Source organism: Cynara cardunculus (genome assembly GCF_001531365.2).
Source record: "Cynara cardunculus var. scolymus isolate 2C chromosome LG 15, CcrdV1, whole genome shotgun sequence".
Classification (NCBI taxonomy): domain Eukaryota; kingdom Viridiplantae; phylum Streptophyta; class Magnoliopsida; order Asterales; family Asteraceae; genus Cynara; species Cynara cardunculus.
Genome location: NC_037542.1, coordinates 14,803,216 through 14,820,014, shown reverse-complemented (window position 1 = coordinate 14,820,014; position 16,799 = coordinate 14,803,216). Strand labels below are relative to the sequence as shown.

Below are 16,799 nucleotides of genomic sequence, written 5' to 3'. Positions count from 1 at the left end.
AAATTAAAGAAATTACATAAAAAATGATAACTTTTAAATAGTTGATTTGATATTAACATTGGTATATATTTTTTTTCAAAATTTTATGATATATTCAAATTTATATTTTATTAAAAAATAAAGTCATTATTGTTTTCTTAAAAACACATAAAACCGTACTATAATATTGACAGAGACAAATAATAAAATAGAACATTGAAATCGAATGTCTTTTTGCATTGCACGAGTATTCTTCTAGTATATATATATATATATATATATATATATATTAGAGAGAGAGAGAGAGAAAGATTAAGGGACCGTTGGGGTCTGTCAGGTGAGTTCTATATGCAGATAAGAATGGACGAGACATAACGAGAGAAAGCGAGGTAGGTGGGTGAAATTTTTTTTGATAAGGATGGTTTAGTAATTTATCAATTTTCTCCTGTCTCCCCAATATTTATTCCACCAACTTTAATAGAATAGATAAAATGCATTTTTGTGTCACTGACGTCTATACTGTCTTGACATCATGAGACAAAGTGTCCCACTAACAACCCTAATGTTTTGATGGAAAAGCCAACTTCTGGTTTACATATATGCTCTCTTTCTTCGTTCGTGAAAACAGGTCCCCTTTCAACAACAGAAGAGGCCCAAACGGAAAGCCTTACGGAGAATTAACCCCACCGGAATCCGACATTTCTTTTGTCAGCAGCGGTAGACCGAGCGTCGACAACTTCAACATGTTTCCTTCATTTGATAGTGAAATGAACGCACGTATCAGCTTCTCGGAACTGGAACAAGATTCGTATCAGATGGGGCGCAGGTCGGCAGATATAAACACCTCACCCGACCTAACCTCATTCGACAGTCCTAGGGCATCTTTATCATCAAATGCGGTACTAAATTCCTTCTTCATATTGGTTTCCTACCTTTCTTGTGTTGTATACTGTTGTCTACCTTTCATATCAAAAAGAAATTAACCGAAAATGGATTCTAAAATCGGGATTTCAGGAAGATGTTGAGGCAGAGATGAGAAGGCTAAAGCTTGAACTCACAAAAACCATGGAAATGTACAGTTCAGCATGCAAAGAAGCCCTTACAGCAAAACAGAAGGTGTCCCAACTTGCTTCTTTTACCTTCATTTGACCTCAAATCCTCGTTTTTTTTAGATAATCGTACTGTTTTTTATCATCCTTTTCATGGGTCTTTGCTGTTGTAGGCTATGGAGCTCCAAAGATGGAAGCTAGAGGAACAACAAAAGGTAGAAGAGGCACGTGTAGCTGAAGAATCTGTTGAGAAAGAAAAAGCAAAAACAAAGACGGCAACGGAGGCGGCTGAAGCCGCTCAAAGAATTGCGGAACTTGAATCCCAGAAAAGAGTTGTTGCTGAGAAAAGTGCGCTGCGAGAATCATCGGAGAACAACGCAGGTTTAATGTCTTTTTCCCGATATAGAAGGTACACGATTGACGAGATCGAAGAAGCAACGGAATACTTCTCGGCCACTCGTAGGATCGGAGAAGGAGGTTACGGGCCGGTCTACAAGTGTCATTTAGACCACACACCGGTTGCTGTTAAGGTTCTACGACCCGATGCAGCTCAAGGTCGATTGCAGTTTCAGCAAGAGGTCGAAGTGTTGTGTTGCATTCGGCATCCTCATATGGTTCTGCTTCTTGGAGCGTGTCCAGAATACGGGTGTTTAGTATACGAGTATATGTCAAATGGAAGCTTGGAAGATTGTCTTTTAAGGAAAAACAAAATCCCGCCTCTTTCGTGGCAACATAGGTTTAGAATCACGGCTGAGATCTGTAGCGGCTTGCTGTTCCTCCATCAGACCAAACCCGAGCCAATTGTGCACCGTGATCTCAAACCGGCTAACATTTTGCTTGACCGGAACTTCGTTAGCAAGATAGCCGACGTGGGGTTGGCTCGGTTGGTGCCAGCATCGGTTCAAGACTCGGTGACTCAATACCGAATGACTTCTGCAGCCGGGACTTTTTGTTATATAGATCCCGAGTACCAGCAAACGGGAATGCTTGGCGTGAAATCAGATGTGTATTCTTTAGGGGTTATGTTTTTACAGATCATAACGGCTAAGCCGCCGATGGCTTTGACTCATCATGTCGATAGGGCTATCAAGAACGGAACTTTTGCCGAGATGTTGGATCCGGCGGTGCCCGATTGGCCTGTTGAAGAGGCTCTAGGCTTGGCTAAGTTGTCTCTACATTGTGCCGAGTTAAGAAGGAAAGATAGACCGGATCTCGGTAAGATTGTCATGCCTGAACTTGAAAGATTGAGAACGCTCGCCGATGAATCCGTGCAATATTCGATATTTTCGCCAGCCAGTCAAGTGTCTTAAGTAAGTTTATTTTATCTGTATTTCTTGACATAAGATTTCGTTAGGACATGTGGAATCCCTTTGAATCCCTCCCTGAAAGAGGACAATGTCTAGATGAACTCGGACTCCACTACCATTTGAACATCATGTCTTGTACTAAGATTATTTGTGAGATTATTAGAAATTTTATCCTAACGGGACGGGATTCTCCGGTTAGATGGATAACGGGACGGGGACTGGAATTTATGTTCATAAGGAAGCGGGGTCGGGGATTACATTACTTGTCCCTAATTATAAATACTAACTTAATTAAAGAATGAGTTACATTAGTGGTCCCTCTAGTATGCTTAAATTTTGAATTTGATCCTTAAAATAAGCTATCTATACTGATGATCCCCAACGTTTCCATTTCATAACATTCAGGGTCCTTGAGATTAACACCATCAGTTAGCAACTGTTATGAAAGACTAATCAATTTTTGGGCAAATTAAAAGGACCAAAATTTTAATTATCTAAAAAAATTATAAATCACGTTTTTTTAAATTATTTTTGGAATCATGTTATTTTACCAAAAATTACTAAAAAATATTACTTCTACATCTGCAATTACAAATCAAATTTATTATACAAATGAACATATTAAATTAAAAAATTATATTTATTTTAAATCAAAATTACAAACGTTTTCTTTATAGTTTTCCGTGTATTTACCATTATTCTTATGGAATTAGATAATAATTTTTTATTAATTGTTAAATAATCGATATTTTTTAATCTTAATTTATAATTTGTTTTTTTAGTTTGTTATTATTTTAATTATTTATATTTTGATTATATATTTTTAGTTTTTAATCTTAATTTAGAATCTGTATTTGTAGTTTGTTATTATTTTTAATCTTAATTTATAATTTGTACTTTTAGCTATCAAACTGGACAATTGTTCCCAAAACTCATTGAGTTAAAAACCAAGTCAGAAGGCCACGAAAACATTTGACTACTTTAAATAAAGCCAAGGTGACCACATAAGTCGATAAGTGAAATATGTGAAATATGTAAATCTCATCAAATATTCAACACATTTGATAAATATCAAGTAACAATCTTTATGACTTCAAAATACCCATTTTTGACATGTATAAAGTTTTCACAAAGCAACTTAAACTCACCTTGCTAGATTTAGACTAAATCTAGGTTTTACCCAAATCTTGAGTTTCTTTTAAAGAAACTTGAGATCTACAAGTAGATCTTCCAAATCCTGACTCCAAAACTTTTGAAAAGATCCTCTCCGCCACTAGGAACCCAAAACCTAAGAGAAAAATGGAAATGACGGTTGGACATGAAGAACACACACAAAACCCTAGTTTACAAAGGAAGGGGATGAGATGATTACCTTAAAAAATACTCTAGAATCCTCCAATGAAGTTTAATCCTCTTTATCTAGTATTGAATAGCTTCAAAAACCTAGAACATAGCAAAAAGAATTGTCTAAATCAGAGTTCAGATGAGGAAGATAAGAGCAAAATGAAGAAACCCTAAGAAAATCAGCTTTTAAGTAGCCCAGATGACAAATGCGAGTTTGATGAGGGTTTACCAGCTTCAAAGTCGGCCAGATGGTTCTCAAACATGGCACAAACAGTACCAAATGCGACCCTGATGCGGGTTTAGCCGCATAGCACCCATATTTCACTTTGTTTCTCATCCCAAAACCCATTTTCTTGAGTTTAATGCATTACCAAACATCCCACATCTAAGTTGCTCAAGGGCAAGCAAATTTAATACCTCGAGAAAGGGAATACATATAATTTCTAACCTCGTCAAGATAGTTAAATTTCAGGTGTTACATAGGGTGTGCTTTAATCACATCCTTTTAATGAGTTGGGATCATGTGAGATCAAGGGTTTTCGTGAGACATATAAGACTAATTTTCAACTCTTGGATTAGATATACAATCTGACAATCTGAATATTCATAAGCGTCATGAGACTTCTCAATAATCACAAAATTGTCACCGTGCAACTTTAGACCATTAGATAATTAGCTTATAAAGTTGATCAATGAACATAAATTGGTCGTACGGGTCTCACGAAAAACCCTTGATCTTACGTGAACCCAACCGTCCTTTTAATCCTTCAAAGTTTATTTAGAGTTAAAAAGATTACTTTAGATGGAAAACAAATGTTCATTTTAATAACGTGTTCGTCGATTTCTCTTATATTAATAACTTGTTCGTTCATAACAAAATATTGTATTTATACGTCGATAAAAAATCCGTTTTTGACTTCTAGGAAAAAAGATATTATCAGCAATCAAGTGGCATGCATCCAACATATTTATAGCTACGATTTTTCCACAAAGTGGTGACAAAATCGTTAACTTGTACAAATCTACGGTGGCTATTTGGTCAAAAGTCCTTAGGCAAGCTTGCAAGTTGCAGACCATTTATGGGTCTGAATCTAGGTATCGCCAAAGCACTTGTAGCCATGAAGGTTTATCTGTTATGACTCCAGTCTTTTGTTTTTTCCAGAAATCTGCCGATGCACCAAAGCTGGTTTAGAAACCCCTTAGTTACCAAAAAAAAGTTGCAAACCAACTTATAATACAAAATCTAATCAACTTTTGGTAGATAAAAATGTTTATTTGACCTTTTTACTTAAAATGAGTTAATATTGCTTAATATTTTATTTGTAATGGGTGAAATGAATAAAATTAAAAAATATTTAAAAAATATAGATAAATGATGAACATGTCAAAAATTGTTTGTTACAATATTTTTAAATTGTTTCATTAAAAAAAATACTAGAAGGCTACTTGTGCAATGTAGTGAAATAAATCTCGATTTTAATTATTAATTTTTATTCTTTGTCTCTATCGATATAATACGATTTTATATGGTTTTGAGAAAGCGATAATGTTTTTATTATTGAATGAAATATAAATTTGAAGATAGCATAAAGTTTTGAAAAAAATAAATTAATTTAATTCAGATTTAATAACAAAGTATTTATTTTTTGTTTAACAATATAATTTTTTATAAAGATAATAATTAAACATTCTGTTAGTTAGCTATAATTATCTTAATTATACTTTATAATTTTTATATTTAAAATTGATRTTTATCCTATATTTGATTATGTTTATCTGCAATTAGTTATACGAATTTAAAAAATAGAGCTTTAATAAGTTGTATTTACGCAAAATTAAATGTAATCTTGAATTTTAAGTAATGTACATCAATAAATTTGTACTTCATGCATAAAAAATAATTTTTAAATTTTTTTGTCAAAATTCTTTATAATATAATATAAATAATTTTTTAAAAGATAATAATTAAACATTTTGTAAGAACTTGAATATTATCTTAATTATATTTTAGATTTTCTATATTTAAAATGGATGTTTATATTGTACTTGATTATGTTTATCTACAATTAGTTACACAAATTTAAAAATGAAGCTTTAATAAGTTGTACTTATACAAAATTACCTGTAATGTTGAATTTTAAGTAATTTGCATTAATAAACAGTACTTTATACATAAAAAATGGTTTTTAAATTTTTTTGTCAAATAATTTATAAAATAGTATAAATATTTTTTATAAAGATAATAATTAAACATTTTGTTAGAACTCAATAATTATCTTAATTGTATTTTAGATTTTCTATATTTAAAATTGATGTTTATTCTTGTATTTGATTATGTTTATCTGCAGTTAGTTACAAAAATTTAAAAATGAAGTTTTAATAAGTTGTACTTACGCAAAATTACTTGTAATACTGAATTTTAAGTAATGTGCATCAATAAACAGCACTTCATGCATAAAAAATAGTTTTTAAGAGTTTTTGTCAAATGATTTATAATATAGTATAGATTTTATTATTTTAATAACATAATTCACGCCTAATATATTATTTATTTATATAATTTAAAAATAGAATAAAAAATGAATTCACCCAATTCGATTCATTTTGATGTAAATTAAAATCTTATAGGGGTTGTTTGACGGATACTGAATGATTTGGTGCAAAATGATTAAGTGGTCAGAATTATGAAAAGACTCTCATGATATAGTGCAAAATGATATATAATTGTGTGGTAATTGTTTACAATGAAATTAGGGTGCTGAATGATTAAGTGAGACATATGATACAAAATCATTTAAAGGGTTTTAGAACCATTAAGAGGCATATTTTTTTTTTTGTCAAACAAGATTTATCCCTTAAAAATTCAAAAAACTGTCTTTTAATGAAACTATTAAGAGTTAAACAAATAACCCTTCAAAATCATAAGTAGATTAAATCAGAAATTAATCACCAATATGAGTTTGTGACGTATCAATCTTCCAAAAATGGATTCACTCAAAAAAAATGTTTAACTTCATTTGGCAAATCAAGTTGGATTGAACGTCTTTTTACCAAATTTTAGACTTGTTTTTTCATTAATTATATAAATATATTATCTATACTATATTATAAAGCATTTGATAAAAACTCTTAAAAATCATTCTTTATGTATGAAGTATTGTTTATTAATACATATTACTTAAAATTTAAGATTACAAGTAAATTGTGCGTAATAACACTTATTAAAGTTCCATTTTTGAATTCGTGCAACTAACTGCAGATAAACATAAACAAATACAGGATAAACATCTCATTTTAAATATAAAAAATCTAAAATATAATTAGGATAATTATTGAATTCTAACAAAATCATTATCTTTATAAAAATTATATTGTTAAGCCAAAAATAAATTATTTCGTTATTAGACCTAAATTAAATTAGAATAAAAATTTGAATTAAAGAAATTGTACAAAAAAACGAGAACCTTTAAATAGTTAATTTGATATTCTAGATTTGTGTAACTAACTGCAGATAAAAATAATCAAATACAAATAAACATCTCATTTTAAATATAAAAAATCTAAAATATAATTAGGATCATCATTGAATTCTAATGAAATACTTAATTATTATTTTTATAAAANAATATTAAATCTAGCTGAAAAACTAGTTAAAAATAATAATAAAAAAATATGTTAAAATAAGCCAAATCACTGATGTACTTTATTATATCAAAATAATTATAATAAAAATAAAGGTTTTTTAATTGTATAGAGTTAATGGACAATCTTTACATTTCATAAAACTCTTTAAGCAATGCTATTTTCTATGTAATTTTTCTTGACGCTCATTCTTCAGCCATAGAGAGACTTCTGAATTGCGAGGTACAATTAGGCTAACTGGGGAATGGGTTGAGTAAAGTCCCCTGGGGCCGGAGCTCTTTCGTCTAAGCCTAGAACTAGGCAACTAGAAGCCACTTTCTTATTACTAAGATAGGGGGTCGGGTGGCCTTGGCCCACAAGCACCCAACAGCTTCGTGGATGGGAGGAGTGCAAGAGCTGAGCCGCACACTCTATGCTTTTCCCCAGCCGATTATAAGTTCTCGTTGACCACGGCCTATAAGAACCAGGCATACTAATATCTCTCTCATTCGTTCTAGATCCAACTGGAAAAAAAACCCTTTGCACCAGAGAGAAGTTAGCTGGCGGGTTCTTGTTTTCATAATTGAATTTCTCGCATCTCATAACGTGACCCTCACATGTATCATGACTAAAACTTTGTGTGTCATCCAATTCTTCAATATGTACTAATTCACATTCTTTTAAGTAACGTTGAAAATCATATCATTGACGATAAAATTTCAATTTGATTATATACGTAATGCTAGTGAAAGAAGCAAAGTAAATTATAAACTAAATTTTAAACAGTATAATATGTCGATAAGATTATAAACATAGTATGATTTATTTAAGAAAATTATAGTGATCAAATTATTTTTCTAAAATGAAATATATCATGAAAAATATATATATATATATATAATATCAGTTGATAACGTACAATCTCATAAATAAAATAACTAAACATATACATATATTAATATACGTATATGTCTGGTTTTTAGTAATATAAAATAACAACTGGTTTAATTATTTAAGATACATATAACAGAAGAAAAAGACGATACAACTGCATCTAATCGTCGCATTCTGTTATTCTATTTTTGTTGTACGATCTCACATTTTGAAAGCAAATAGTTTGGGGACCAAAGTACTTTCTTGAAGTTATTTAAAATTTAATTTAATTTATATTTAATATTTTAAAATTATTAAATAAAAAAAGGGCAAATTAGTGATGAAAAGTAAATGAAACCCACCAAAAGAGTCCGGTTCGATCATTATCTAACTTTTGGGACCACCTTCACATGGACCCAACCCTCAAATCCTTGAGCCCGGTCGACACATGGTTTCAAGCAGCCAGGTGATTGGGTTTGAGTTGCAAAATTGATTTTTAATAAAATAGTTATTTTAATTCAATTATCTATATTATATTATATTATATTATAGAAAAATTAATAAAAAAATTTAAAAACCATTTTTTTGTGTATGGATTATTGTTCATTAATACATATTACTTAAAATTTAGATTACAAATAAATTGTGCGTAAGAACAATTTATTAAAGCTTTATTTTTGGATTTGTGTAACTAACTGCATATAAATATAATCAAATACATGATAGACATCTCGTTTTAAATATAAAAAATCTAAAATATAATTAGGATAAACGTTGAGTTCTAACATAATACTTAGAGGGTGTTTGGGATTGCTTATTTAAAACAACTTATGTTTTTTTTGTAAAAGTGTTTATTAACTTATATGGTATCAAACCGGAGTTAAATAAAACATGGTTAAAATTGTAAACTGGTAATAACCAGTTTTTCATAAGTCATGAAGGATTAACTTATAAAAAACAGTTTATTACCGGTTTGGCACCGGTATAAGCAGTTTTTTTCTTATCCAAACACCAGAAAACAGCTTATCACCGGTGTCAGACTGAAATAAGTTAAAAAACAGCTTTTATAAGCAATCCCAAACATCCCCTTAATAATTATCTTTAAAAAAATATTATTAAAAAATTAATTACTTCTATACTATATTATAAAGTATTTGATAAAAACTTTTAAAAACTATTTTTTATGCATAAAATATTTCAAATTCAATATTACAAGTAAATTGTTCGTAAATACAACTTATAAAAGCTCTATTTTTAGACTTGTGTAACTAACTGCAGATAAAAATAATCAAATACAAATAAACATCTCATTTTAAATATAAAAAATCTAAAATATAATTAAGATCATCATTGAGTTTTAATGAAATTATTAATTATTATTTTTATAAAAAATTATATCATTAAACCAAAAATAATTTATTTCTTTACTAAATCTAAATTAAATTATAATAAAAAATGAATAAAGAAATTACACAGAAAAAGAGAACTGTTAAATAGTTAATTTGATATTAATATCGATAATGTTTTTTAAATTTTTTATAATATCCTTAATTTATATTTTATTCAAAAATAAAAAAAATTGTCGTTTTCTCAAAACCATATAAAACCGTATTATAACGATATATACAAAGAATAAAACAAAACATTAAAATCGAGATATATTTCACTATAATACACGAGTACCCTTCAAACTTTTATGATATCTTCAAATTTGTTTTTATTCAAAAGTAAAAACATTATCTTTCTCAAAATCACATAAACCGTATTACATCAATAAAGATAAAAAATAAAAAGATATATTAAAATGAAGATGTATCTCGTTGCATTGCACGATTATCCTTATAAGTTATAAAAAATAAATATTAATTAAATTAATAAAATCCGATATATATTCTAATTTAATTGGTGGAATATAATAAAAAATAAGATTTTGATATCATTATACAAATCAATGGATTTGAATTAATAAATTTTTAATAAATAAAAATTTAATATGTTTTAATTTATTTATGCACGAAACTAAGACGTGTTGGTTGCAAATCATCATCAGAAATTCCAATACCCCATCCAATTAATAATTAAGACGTGTTAAGGAATCAACAAAAGTTGACTTTTTTTTTTTTGGAATCCATCGGTAATTTCTTGATGAAAAGTCTGCCAGAAAAATCCATCGGTAAAAGCCTTTTATTTAGTAGTGTGTTGTAGGCACCTCCAAGTTTGATTAAAACGAGCCACAATCCATTAATTTTAAAACTAAATTTTGGGGAATGTTTACTATCCGTTAACTGATTTCTTCTTAACGAATAGTCTGGTAAGAACGGACGTTTTTGTTAACATACTCTGACCTACAAATATGCTTGCCCAGATATTGACAAGGAAGGAAGAGGTGATGTCGTGACTCGGTCAGTACAAGCAACCATTTAATTTTCGATAAATATTTATCCCGTACGAACCTACTAAATAGACCCGTATTCCTACTCGACCATCGTTTACCTAATTTATGTTTTAAAAAAATGAACCCTTGAACCATCAAACTTGCACGATTGATACAAAAACCCATTATTTGACAAATTAAATACCAACAACAATAAATATGAATATAAATTAATTACATTAAAAAGTAGAATCTAAACACGAATGAAGACTCCAACACGCAAAATCATTATTTTGTGAATTGGATAATTGATTTCGTACAGTACACGATCAAGTTTATTCACATTAATTACATCTGTTTGAATCCAATAACTGTATTAATTACAACAATCAACATCATCATCATCTTTCATCTCCATCCCAATATTCTTTCATTTTAGGTCCAGTTGGTCCATCTTCTTCATAGATTTCACTTGGTAAAACCTCCATCAACCCTTCAATGGCAGATTCCACAATCCCAGATGTCGAATCCTGCAACTTCTCAAGCTCAATTCCGATCTCATACGTTATTTTCGGACCCCATTTTCTTGTGTAGTTCAACCATGGTGGCTCGATTACGGAAGTTATGTAATCGGCCGCCATGATTGAATACTTGGTTCCTACGTCCAGAAACATGTCACTTTTTGCGGTATCGTTTCTTAGCCCAACCACATTGGTCCCTTGGACCACAAGTCCTGGAGTCGGGTACGATGCATGGCCATGCAACGACGAATACCCGACTAATTTGTTGGTTCCGTTTTGGAACTCGAGAGATGGGGTATCGACCCACATCCCGCCACTATGTTGTGCGAAATAAACACGATATAATCCGCCATTAAAGTTGCTGATTCTGAGAGTCATGTGTTCCCAATCACCTATATGTTCTCCTATCCTGCCTAAAGGAACATCAATGAACCCTAATTTGGCAGTTGCAGGTCCATTAAAAGGGTAGAAAAACCATATTGCTATATCAGTAAATGTTCCTCCTAACATTGGTTTGATGTGGATATAAGCCTCACAAGTTTGTAGGTCTCCTTTCTTGACTCTATCTCTTTCTGTTTCGTTAATTGGAAGGTCGAGCCAGTATGTGCCATCGTTCGAACCACCTTGAGGTAGGTTCGAGCCGGTGGTTTCAACCGGAATAGGGTTTGACTCGTCTCCTATGTGGTACAACAGAACCCCATTGCTAAAATACCAAGTAGTTGAAGATGGAAGGTAAGTTTCACTAGGGTGGAAATAGATTCTTGGAGAGTATTCTTGAATTAGGGTTTCGATTTGTGGCAAGTTAGGCATCGAGGAGGACGATACCGAATCGAAGTTATTGTTCTTTAGACACGACGATATCGAATTAGTTTCGTTATCGATCGTGAATGAACCTACACTAACCCCTTGGGCTTGTGTTCCTCTAAGATTCGGTCTCGAGCTATAAACATTAACACCGTTATCTGCACCCCACAATAACACGTCTGGTTCGCATTCATCGGTCAGGTCACCGCGAACACACCGGATTTTATCGAGCGGGGGCTTTTCTGGTGAGGAGGTGATGGCATAACCTACCGGTTGATACCCATCTGGTGGTGTTGGCAACCAAATGTAGCAAGAATCAGTGACACTTAAAACTAGAGTATAGTCCAGTGGAGTGGCTAGGGTTCCACCGGAAACATCTTTTCCGGCCAGAACCCAACCGAAAAGTGGAGTGTCATTGGTTTGGCAATAACAGCCAAGCATGGAAAACCCATCTGGTAATGGAAATGGCTCAAAAAATGTGGCACCTCCATCTTCAGAACTGGACCAGATTTTGGTGAAAGATGTTATTTGACGAACTTCAAGTCCTCCAAGATCAATGGTTCCGTTTGCAAAACCTTCACCTGTGTTTATTTGCATCATCCATCAACCAACATACATACATACATGTGTGTATATTTCAGGGCAAACCTCAAAAATATAAAAACTCAGTAACACACCTAACCATTCATATCAACGATATGCACATCTGCATTAAAGTAATCGAAGTTGTTTTCTAGCTTTTATGCACGTGTGTATACCGGACAAATTGTTATAAATTACTTGTATGCACATAAACCAGTTAAGAAAACACGAAATCGGCCAAAGAGCAAAATCATATGTGATTTTACACTCACAGTCAACACAAAGGTGTGCAGACTAACCACAAAGGTGGTGCCTGATTGGTTTGAGCTTGGCTCCAAATGTCAAAAGTACCAGGAGGTCCCAGATTCAAATCCAAGGAGGAATAAAAATCCCCTTGTGGCCACGGAGGTTCAAATGCGGTGATTCTGGGCCATCTGCAAAGCAGGTGGTCGCCATGGGATTAGTCGGTTCGCATAGCGGGTTGGATATTCAGGTTAATAAAAAAAAGTTGTGCAAACGACGTGAAGCGTGACCTCATGTCATGGTCAAAGCCGTGTGAATCAAATGTGAGTTTACACGTGATTTTACCTTTCTACCCGTCTCTCTCTATATATATATAGGTATATATATATGTATATATATATAAATATATATATATATATATATATATATATATATATTCTTGGTACATATGGAGAGTAATTAAGTTAAAAGAAGAGGAATGAAAAAGATGAAGAGCAGATTGAGGAACCTGGTGGCCAAGAAGGTAATGGAGAAGCAAGTTGGAAGTTGGTATCAATGGGGAAACTTTTGATTTCTTTTGTGTTAGTGAAGCAACCCAGAAAGTTTCCCATTTGTTTGGCAGACTAAATTATCTGCTATACAATGCATATATATATATATATATATATATATATATATATATATATATATATATATATATATATATAGAGAGAGAGAGAGAGAGAGAGAGAGAGAGAGAGAGAAAAGTAGCATATTGCGAATATGCTTGGTTGATATTGAGTTTTAAATGAAACGTTTGCAAGTTATGTTTACTATATTATCGATATGATATTGATGGTTGAACACATCGGCATCAAAGTCTCAACATACTTCATTTACTTGTAGCATCCTCACATATCTATTCATAGTATTCCAACACATGACCGCAAATTGTAATACACCTCCTATAGACTACAACGTAAGGTCAAAAGTATCAGGAAGTCTTAGGTTCAAATCCAAGGAGGAATAAAAATTAAACCTATGTATACAGTATAATGTATATAGTATAATTATTTGCATCATACTTACATAAACAAAAAACCTATGTGTTTGATTTGATAGAATAGTTTTAAGATATCTGGATTTCGTGAAATGATTTGAAATTGAAGGAATTTGGTTTTGAAATCTTTGGGTTCGTAGGATTTGAAATGTTTTTAACATATTTTAAAACATTATTATATAAAAATCTCTTGTGGATTCTAATCATTTCTAGGATATTAAATCCAGAAAATCTTCTAATCTAAACATATGATTGGAATAGAATAGAATTCAATTCCAAATACCTTTAAATTCATTCTAATCCTACAAATAAATTCCCACCCACGCTACCATCCGTTCGTTAGGTCAATGACTTCTTAACAACCAATCAAATGTGAATCCCTAACTCGGTCAAATATAGAATTAAACCGATTTTCGAAAGACTTTTTTAAATATTCATCAATGTCCCGAAAAGAGGTACCCTGAAATAAATAATTGTTCCAATGGAACCTTCTCTTTTACCGTAGATTGACGGATAAAATGAATAGTAACAAAAAAATTTTATTTATCTTTTTTATAATATTAGAAAATTCCTTCAAAATAAAATTAGCTTTTGATTTATTTTTTAAAAACCAACTTCTAAAATATTCGTTTCAACCTTGCGTTTGGTATGCAGACTACATGGGACAGAATGAGACAAAAAAAATAGTCTCATGTTTGGAATGCCATGGACAAAAAAAACATGGGACAAGGTAGGACTATTTTTTATTTTAATGGGACAAATCTTGATCTTTCTTGTTCCACCAAAAAAGGTGGAACAATGTGAGACTAAAGTTAAAATGATAATATTTTGGTTGATTTGTTGTCATTTTACAATCATTATATGATATAAAATAATATTAAACAACATTTAGGGGTAATATGGTCATTTTAATAGTTTTGTCCCGTCATGTCTTAGTCGTACCAAACATAGGATAGACAATTAGTCATGTTCCGTCCCGTCCTGTCCTGTCCCGTACCATCCCGTCCAGTCTGCGTACCAAACACTACCTTAAGGCCTTAGGTAAAATCCTGCAAATACTCGGAGTCTAGTAACCGGTTGACATGGCAGAACATGTGTAACAATTTTATGCCACGTCACATTTTAAAATGCCACGTAAGCATATTACATGGCAAAATTATGATGTTAGAATTCCGATCTTTCTTCTTAATTCTTCATCACCTTCAATCATCCTTCGCCTTCATCACCGCAAGCAAACACACTTGTATATTGTTTGTTTATATATATAGGGAATAGGGTTGAGTTTCGATGAAAATGAGAGTTAAGGTGAAAAGTGTAAGAAGGGATCTCCACATTTGAATGTACATTAAGGGGCTGTTTGGCAGTTGCTGAATGGTTTGGTGCAGAATGGTTAAGTGGTCAGAATGGTCAAGAGGGTCAGAATGGTTAAGTACTGAATGAAATATGGTTGTTTGGTAAATATTCTCTGAATGACAACAAATTACTATTTTACCCCTCTATATGATTTAATCCAAACCAAGGTTCTGTTAGCATCCAAAATGAACGGCGACGGTAGTTTCAATCCGTCAGAATGATCGGCGATGATTTCATACAGAAAATGAACGGCGATGGTAGTTTCGATCGGCGACAGTGCTTCTTTAATGTTTTTAGCCTTGATTCAACATGAGATTTCATACAAGAAATTAGGACTTCGATCGGTGACTATGGTTTCAATCGGTGACTGTGGTTTCGATCGGCGATGATTTCATACAGAAAATGAACGGCGATGGTAGTTTCGATCGGCGACAGTGCTTCTTTAATGTTTTTAGCCTTGATTCAACATGAGATTTCATACAAGAAATTAGGACTTCGATCGGTGACTATGGTTTCAATCGGTGACTGTGGTTTCGATCGGCGATGATTTCATACAGAAAATGAACGGCGACGGTGGTTTCGATCGGCGACTGTGGTTTCGATCGGTGGTTTCGACCAGAAAATGAACGGCTACTGTGGAGACGAAGACGATGGAGGCGGAGACGATGAAGACGATGGAGACGGCGACGATGGAGACGAAGACGATGGAGACAGGGACGGAGATGGTGGAAGGACGGAGGCGACACAGCAGCGGGCAAAAATGGATCGATCGATTGGAAGGAGGAGAGGAGACGAGACGAGACGAGATCGATTGGAAGGAGGCGACACAGCAGAGGGCAAAAATGTCACCAGATCCCTCTGAATCGTTGAGGGGAGCCCTAGCCCCTAAATGGTTAAGAGGCTTTTGTCACCATTAAGATGTCCTTTTTTTTTTGCCAAACAACTCTAGCCTCTTAGCGATTAAGAGGTGTCCTCTTAATGTCACCATTAAGAGGCAACCAAACAGCCCCTAAGATGAGATGTACTGGATATGATCAATACTCGTATCAAGCGTGATTCATTTGTCGGTTTGAAATTAAATGTAATCAATGGTTCGGATACATTTTTACGCTTCTCATCTTAACTCTTATTCTTACACGATCTTTCACCTCTCTCTCTCTCTATGTAAGAAAGATCATATGAGAATGGAAGTTATGATGAAAAGTGTAATAAGAGATTTGGACCCATGATTACTTTTAATCTCACCCCACCCCAAGTGTTGCGCTTATCACGGGAACTGATCATGTACTCTAGGTGCACCACCCTAGTGTTGATCTTCAATTAGAATTGATCAAGTAGTGGAGATCCCTTCTTACCATTTTTTATTAGAACTCAATCTTATATATATGTGTGTGTATTTATGTTACGGAAAGGATAACAACGGAATGGGGTTTTATTGATGTTTAACTAGGTCTGGAAATAAGGTGGGTAATACTCCCGTCGCGACAGGTTTGGTGAACCCATTGGATTCTATTGGAAGGATACTCGCATAATGTAGCGAGATGAATCTCGATTTTAATATTTAGTTTTTATTCCGTCTCTATCGATATAATATGATTTTATGTGGTTTTGAGAAAAACATAATGTTTCTATTTTTTTAATGAAATATAAGTTTAAAGATAACATAAAATTTTAAAAAAAATCGATATTAGTATCAAATTAACTATTTAA

At 32.4% G+C, this 16,799-nt stretch overlaps 2 protein-coding genes across 2 annotated transcripts in view; one reads left to right on the top strand and one right to left on the bottom strand.

Annotated features, from left to right (window-relative positions):
• LOC112528580 (U-box domain-containing protein 51-like) overlaps positions 1 to 2,338 on the top strand; it is a 5,074-nt gene extending 2,736 nt beyond the window's left edge. Inside the window, exons 6-8 of the mRNA XM_025139604.1 lie at positions 608 to 878; positions 994 to 1,095; positions 1,202 to 2,338. Coding sequence (XP_024995372.1) covers positions 608 to 878; positions 994 to 1,095; positions 1,202 to 2,338 — 1,510 coding nt within the window. The remainder of the gene's footprint in view (positions 1 to 607; positions 879 to 993; positions 1,096 to 1,201) is intronic.
• Positions 2,339 to 10,821: 8,483 nt separating this feature from the next.
• Positions 10,822 to 13,311, bottom strand: LOC112528391. The gene is made up of 2 exons (XM_025139410.1): positions 13,206 to 13,311; positions 10,822 to 12,453 (listed from the first exon to the last, which is right to left on the bottom strand). Exons 1-2 carry the CDS (start codon positions 13,306 to 13,308, stop codon positions 10,949 to 10,951), a joined length of 1,608 nt encoding a protein of 535 aa, XP_024995178.1. The 5' UTR covers positions 13,309 to 13,311; the 3' UTR covers positions 10,822 to 10,948.
• Positions 13,312 to 16,799: the final 3,488 nt, after the last annotated feature.

Bases quoted from the DNA above. Each gene is read 5' to 3' on its own strand.
- LOC112528391 (XM_025139410.1), bottom strand. From the start codon at position 13,308: ATGGGAAACTTTCTGGGTTGCTTCACTAACACAAAAGAAATCAAAAGT. The intron at 12,454-13,205 runs GTTCCTCAATCT...AAATAAACACAG, and splicing joins ATTACCTTCTTGGCCACCAG to GTGAAGGTTTTGCAAACGGA.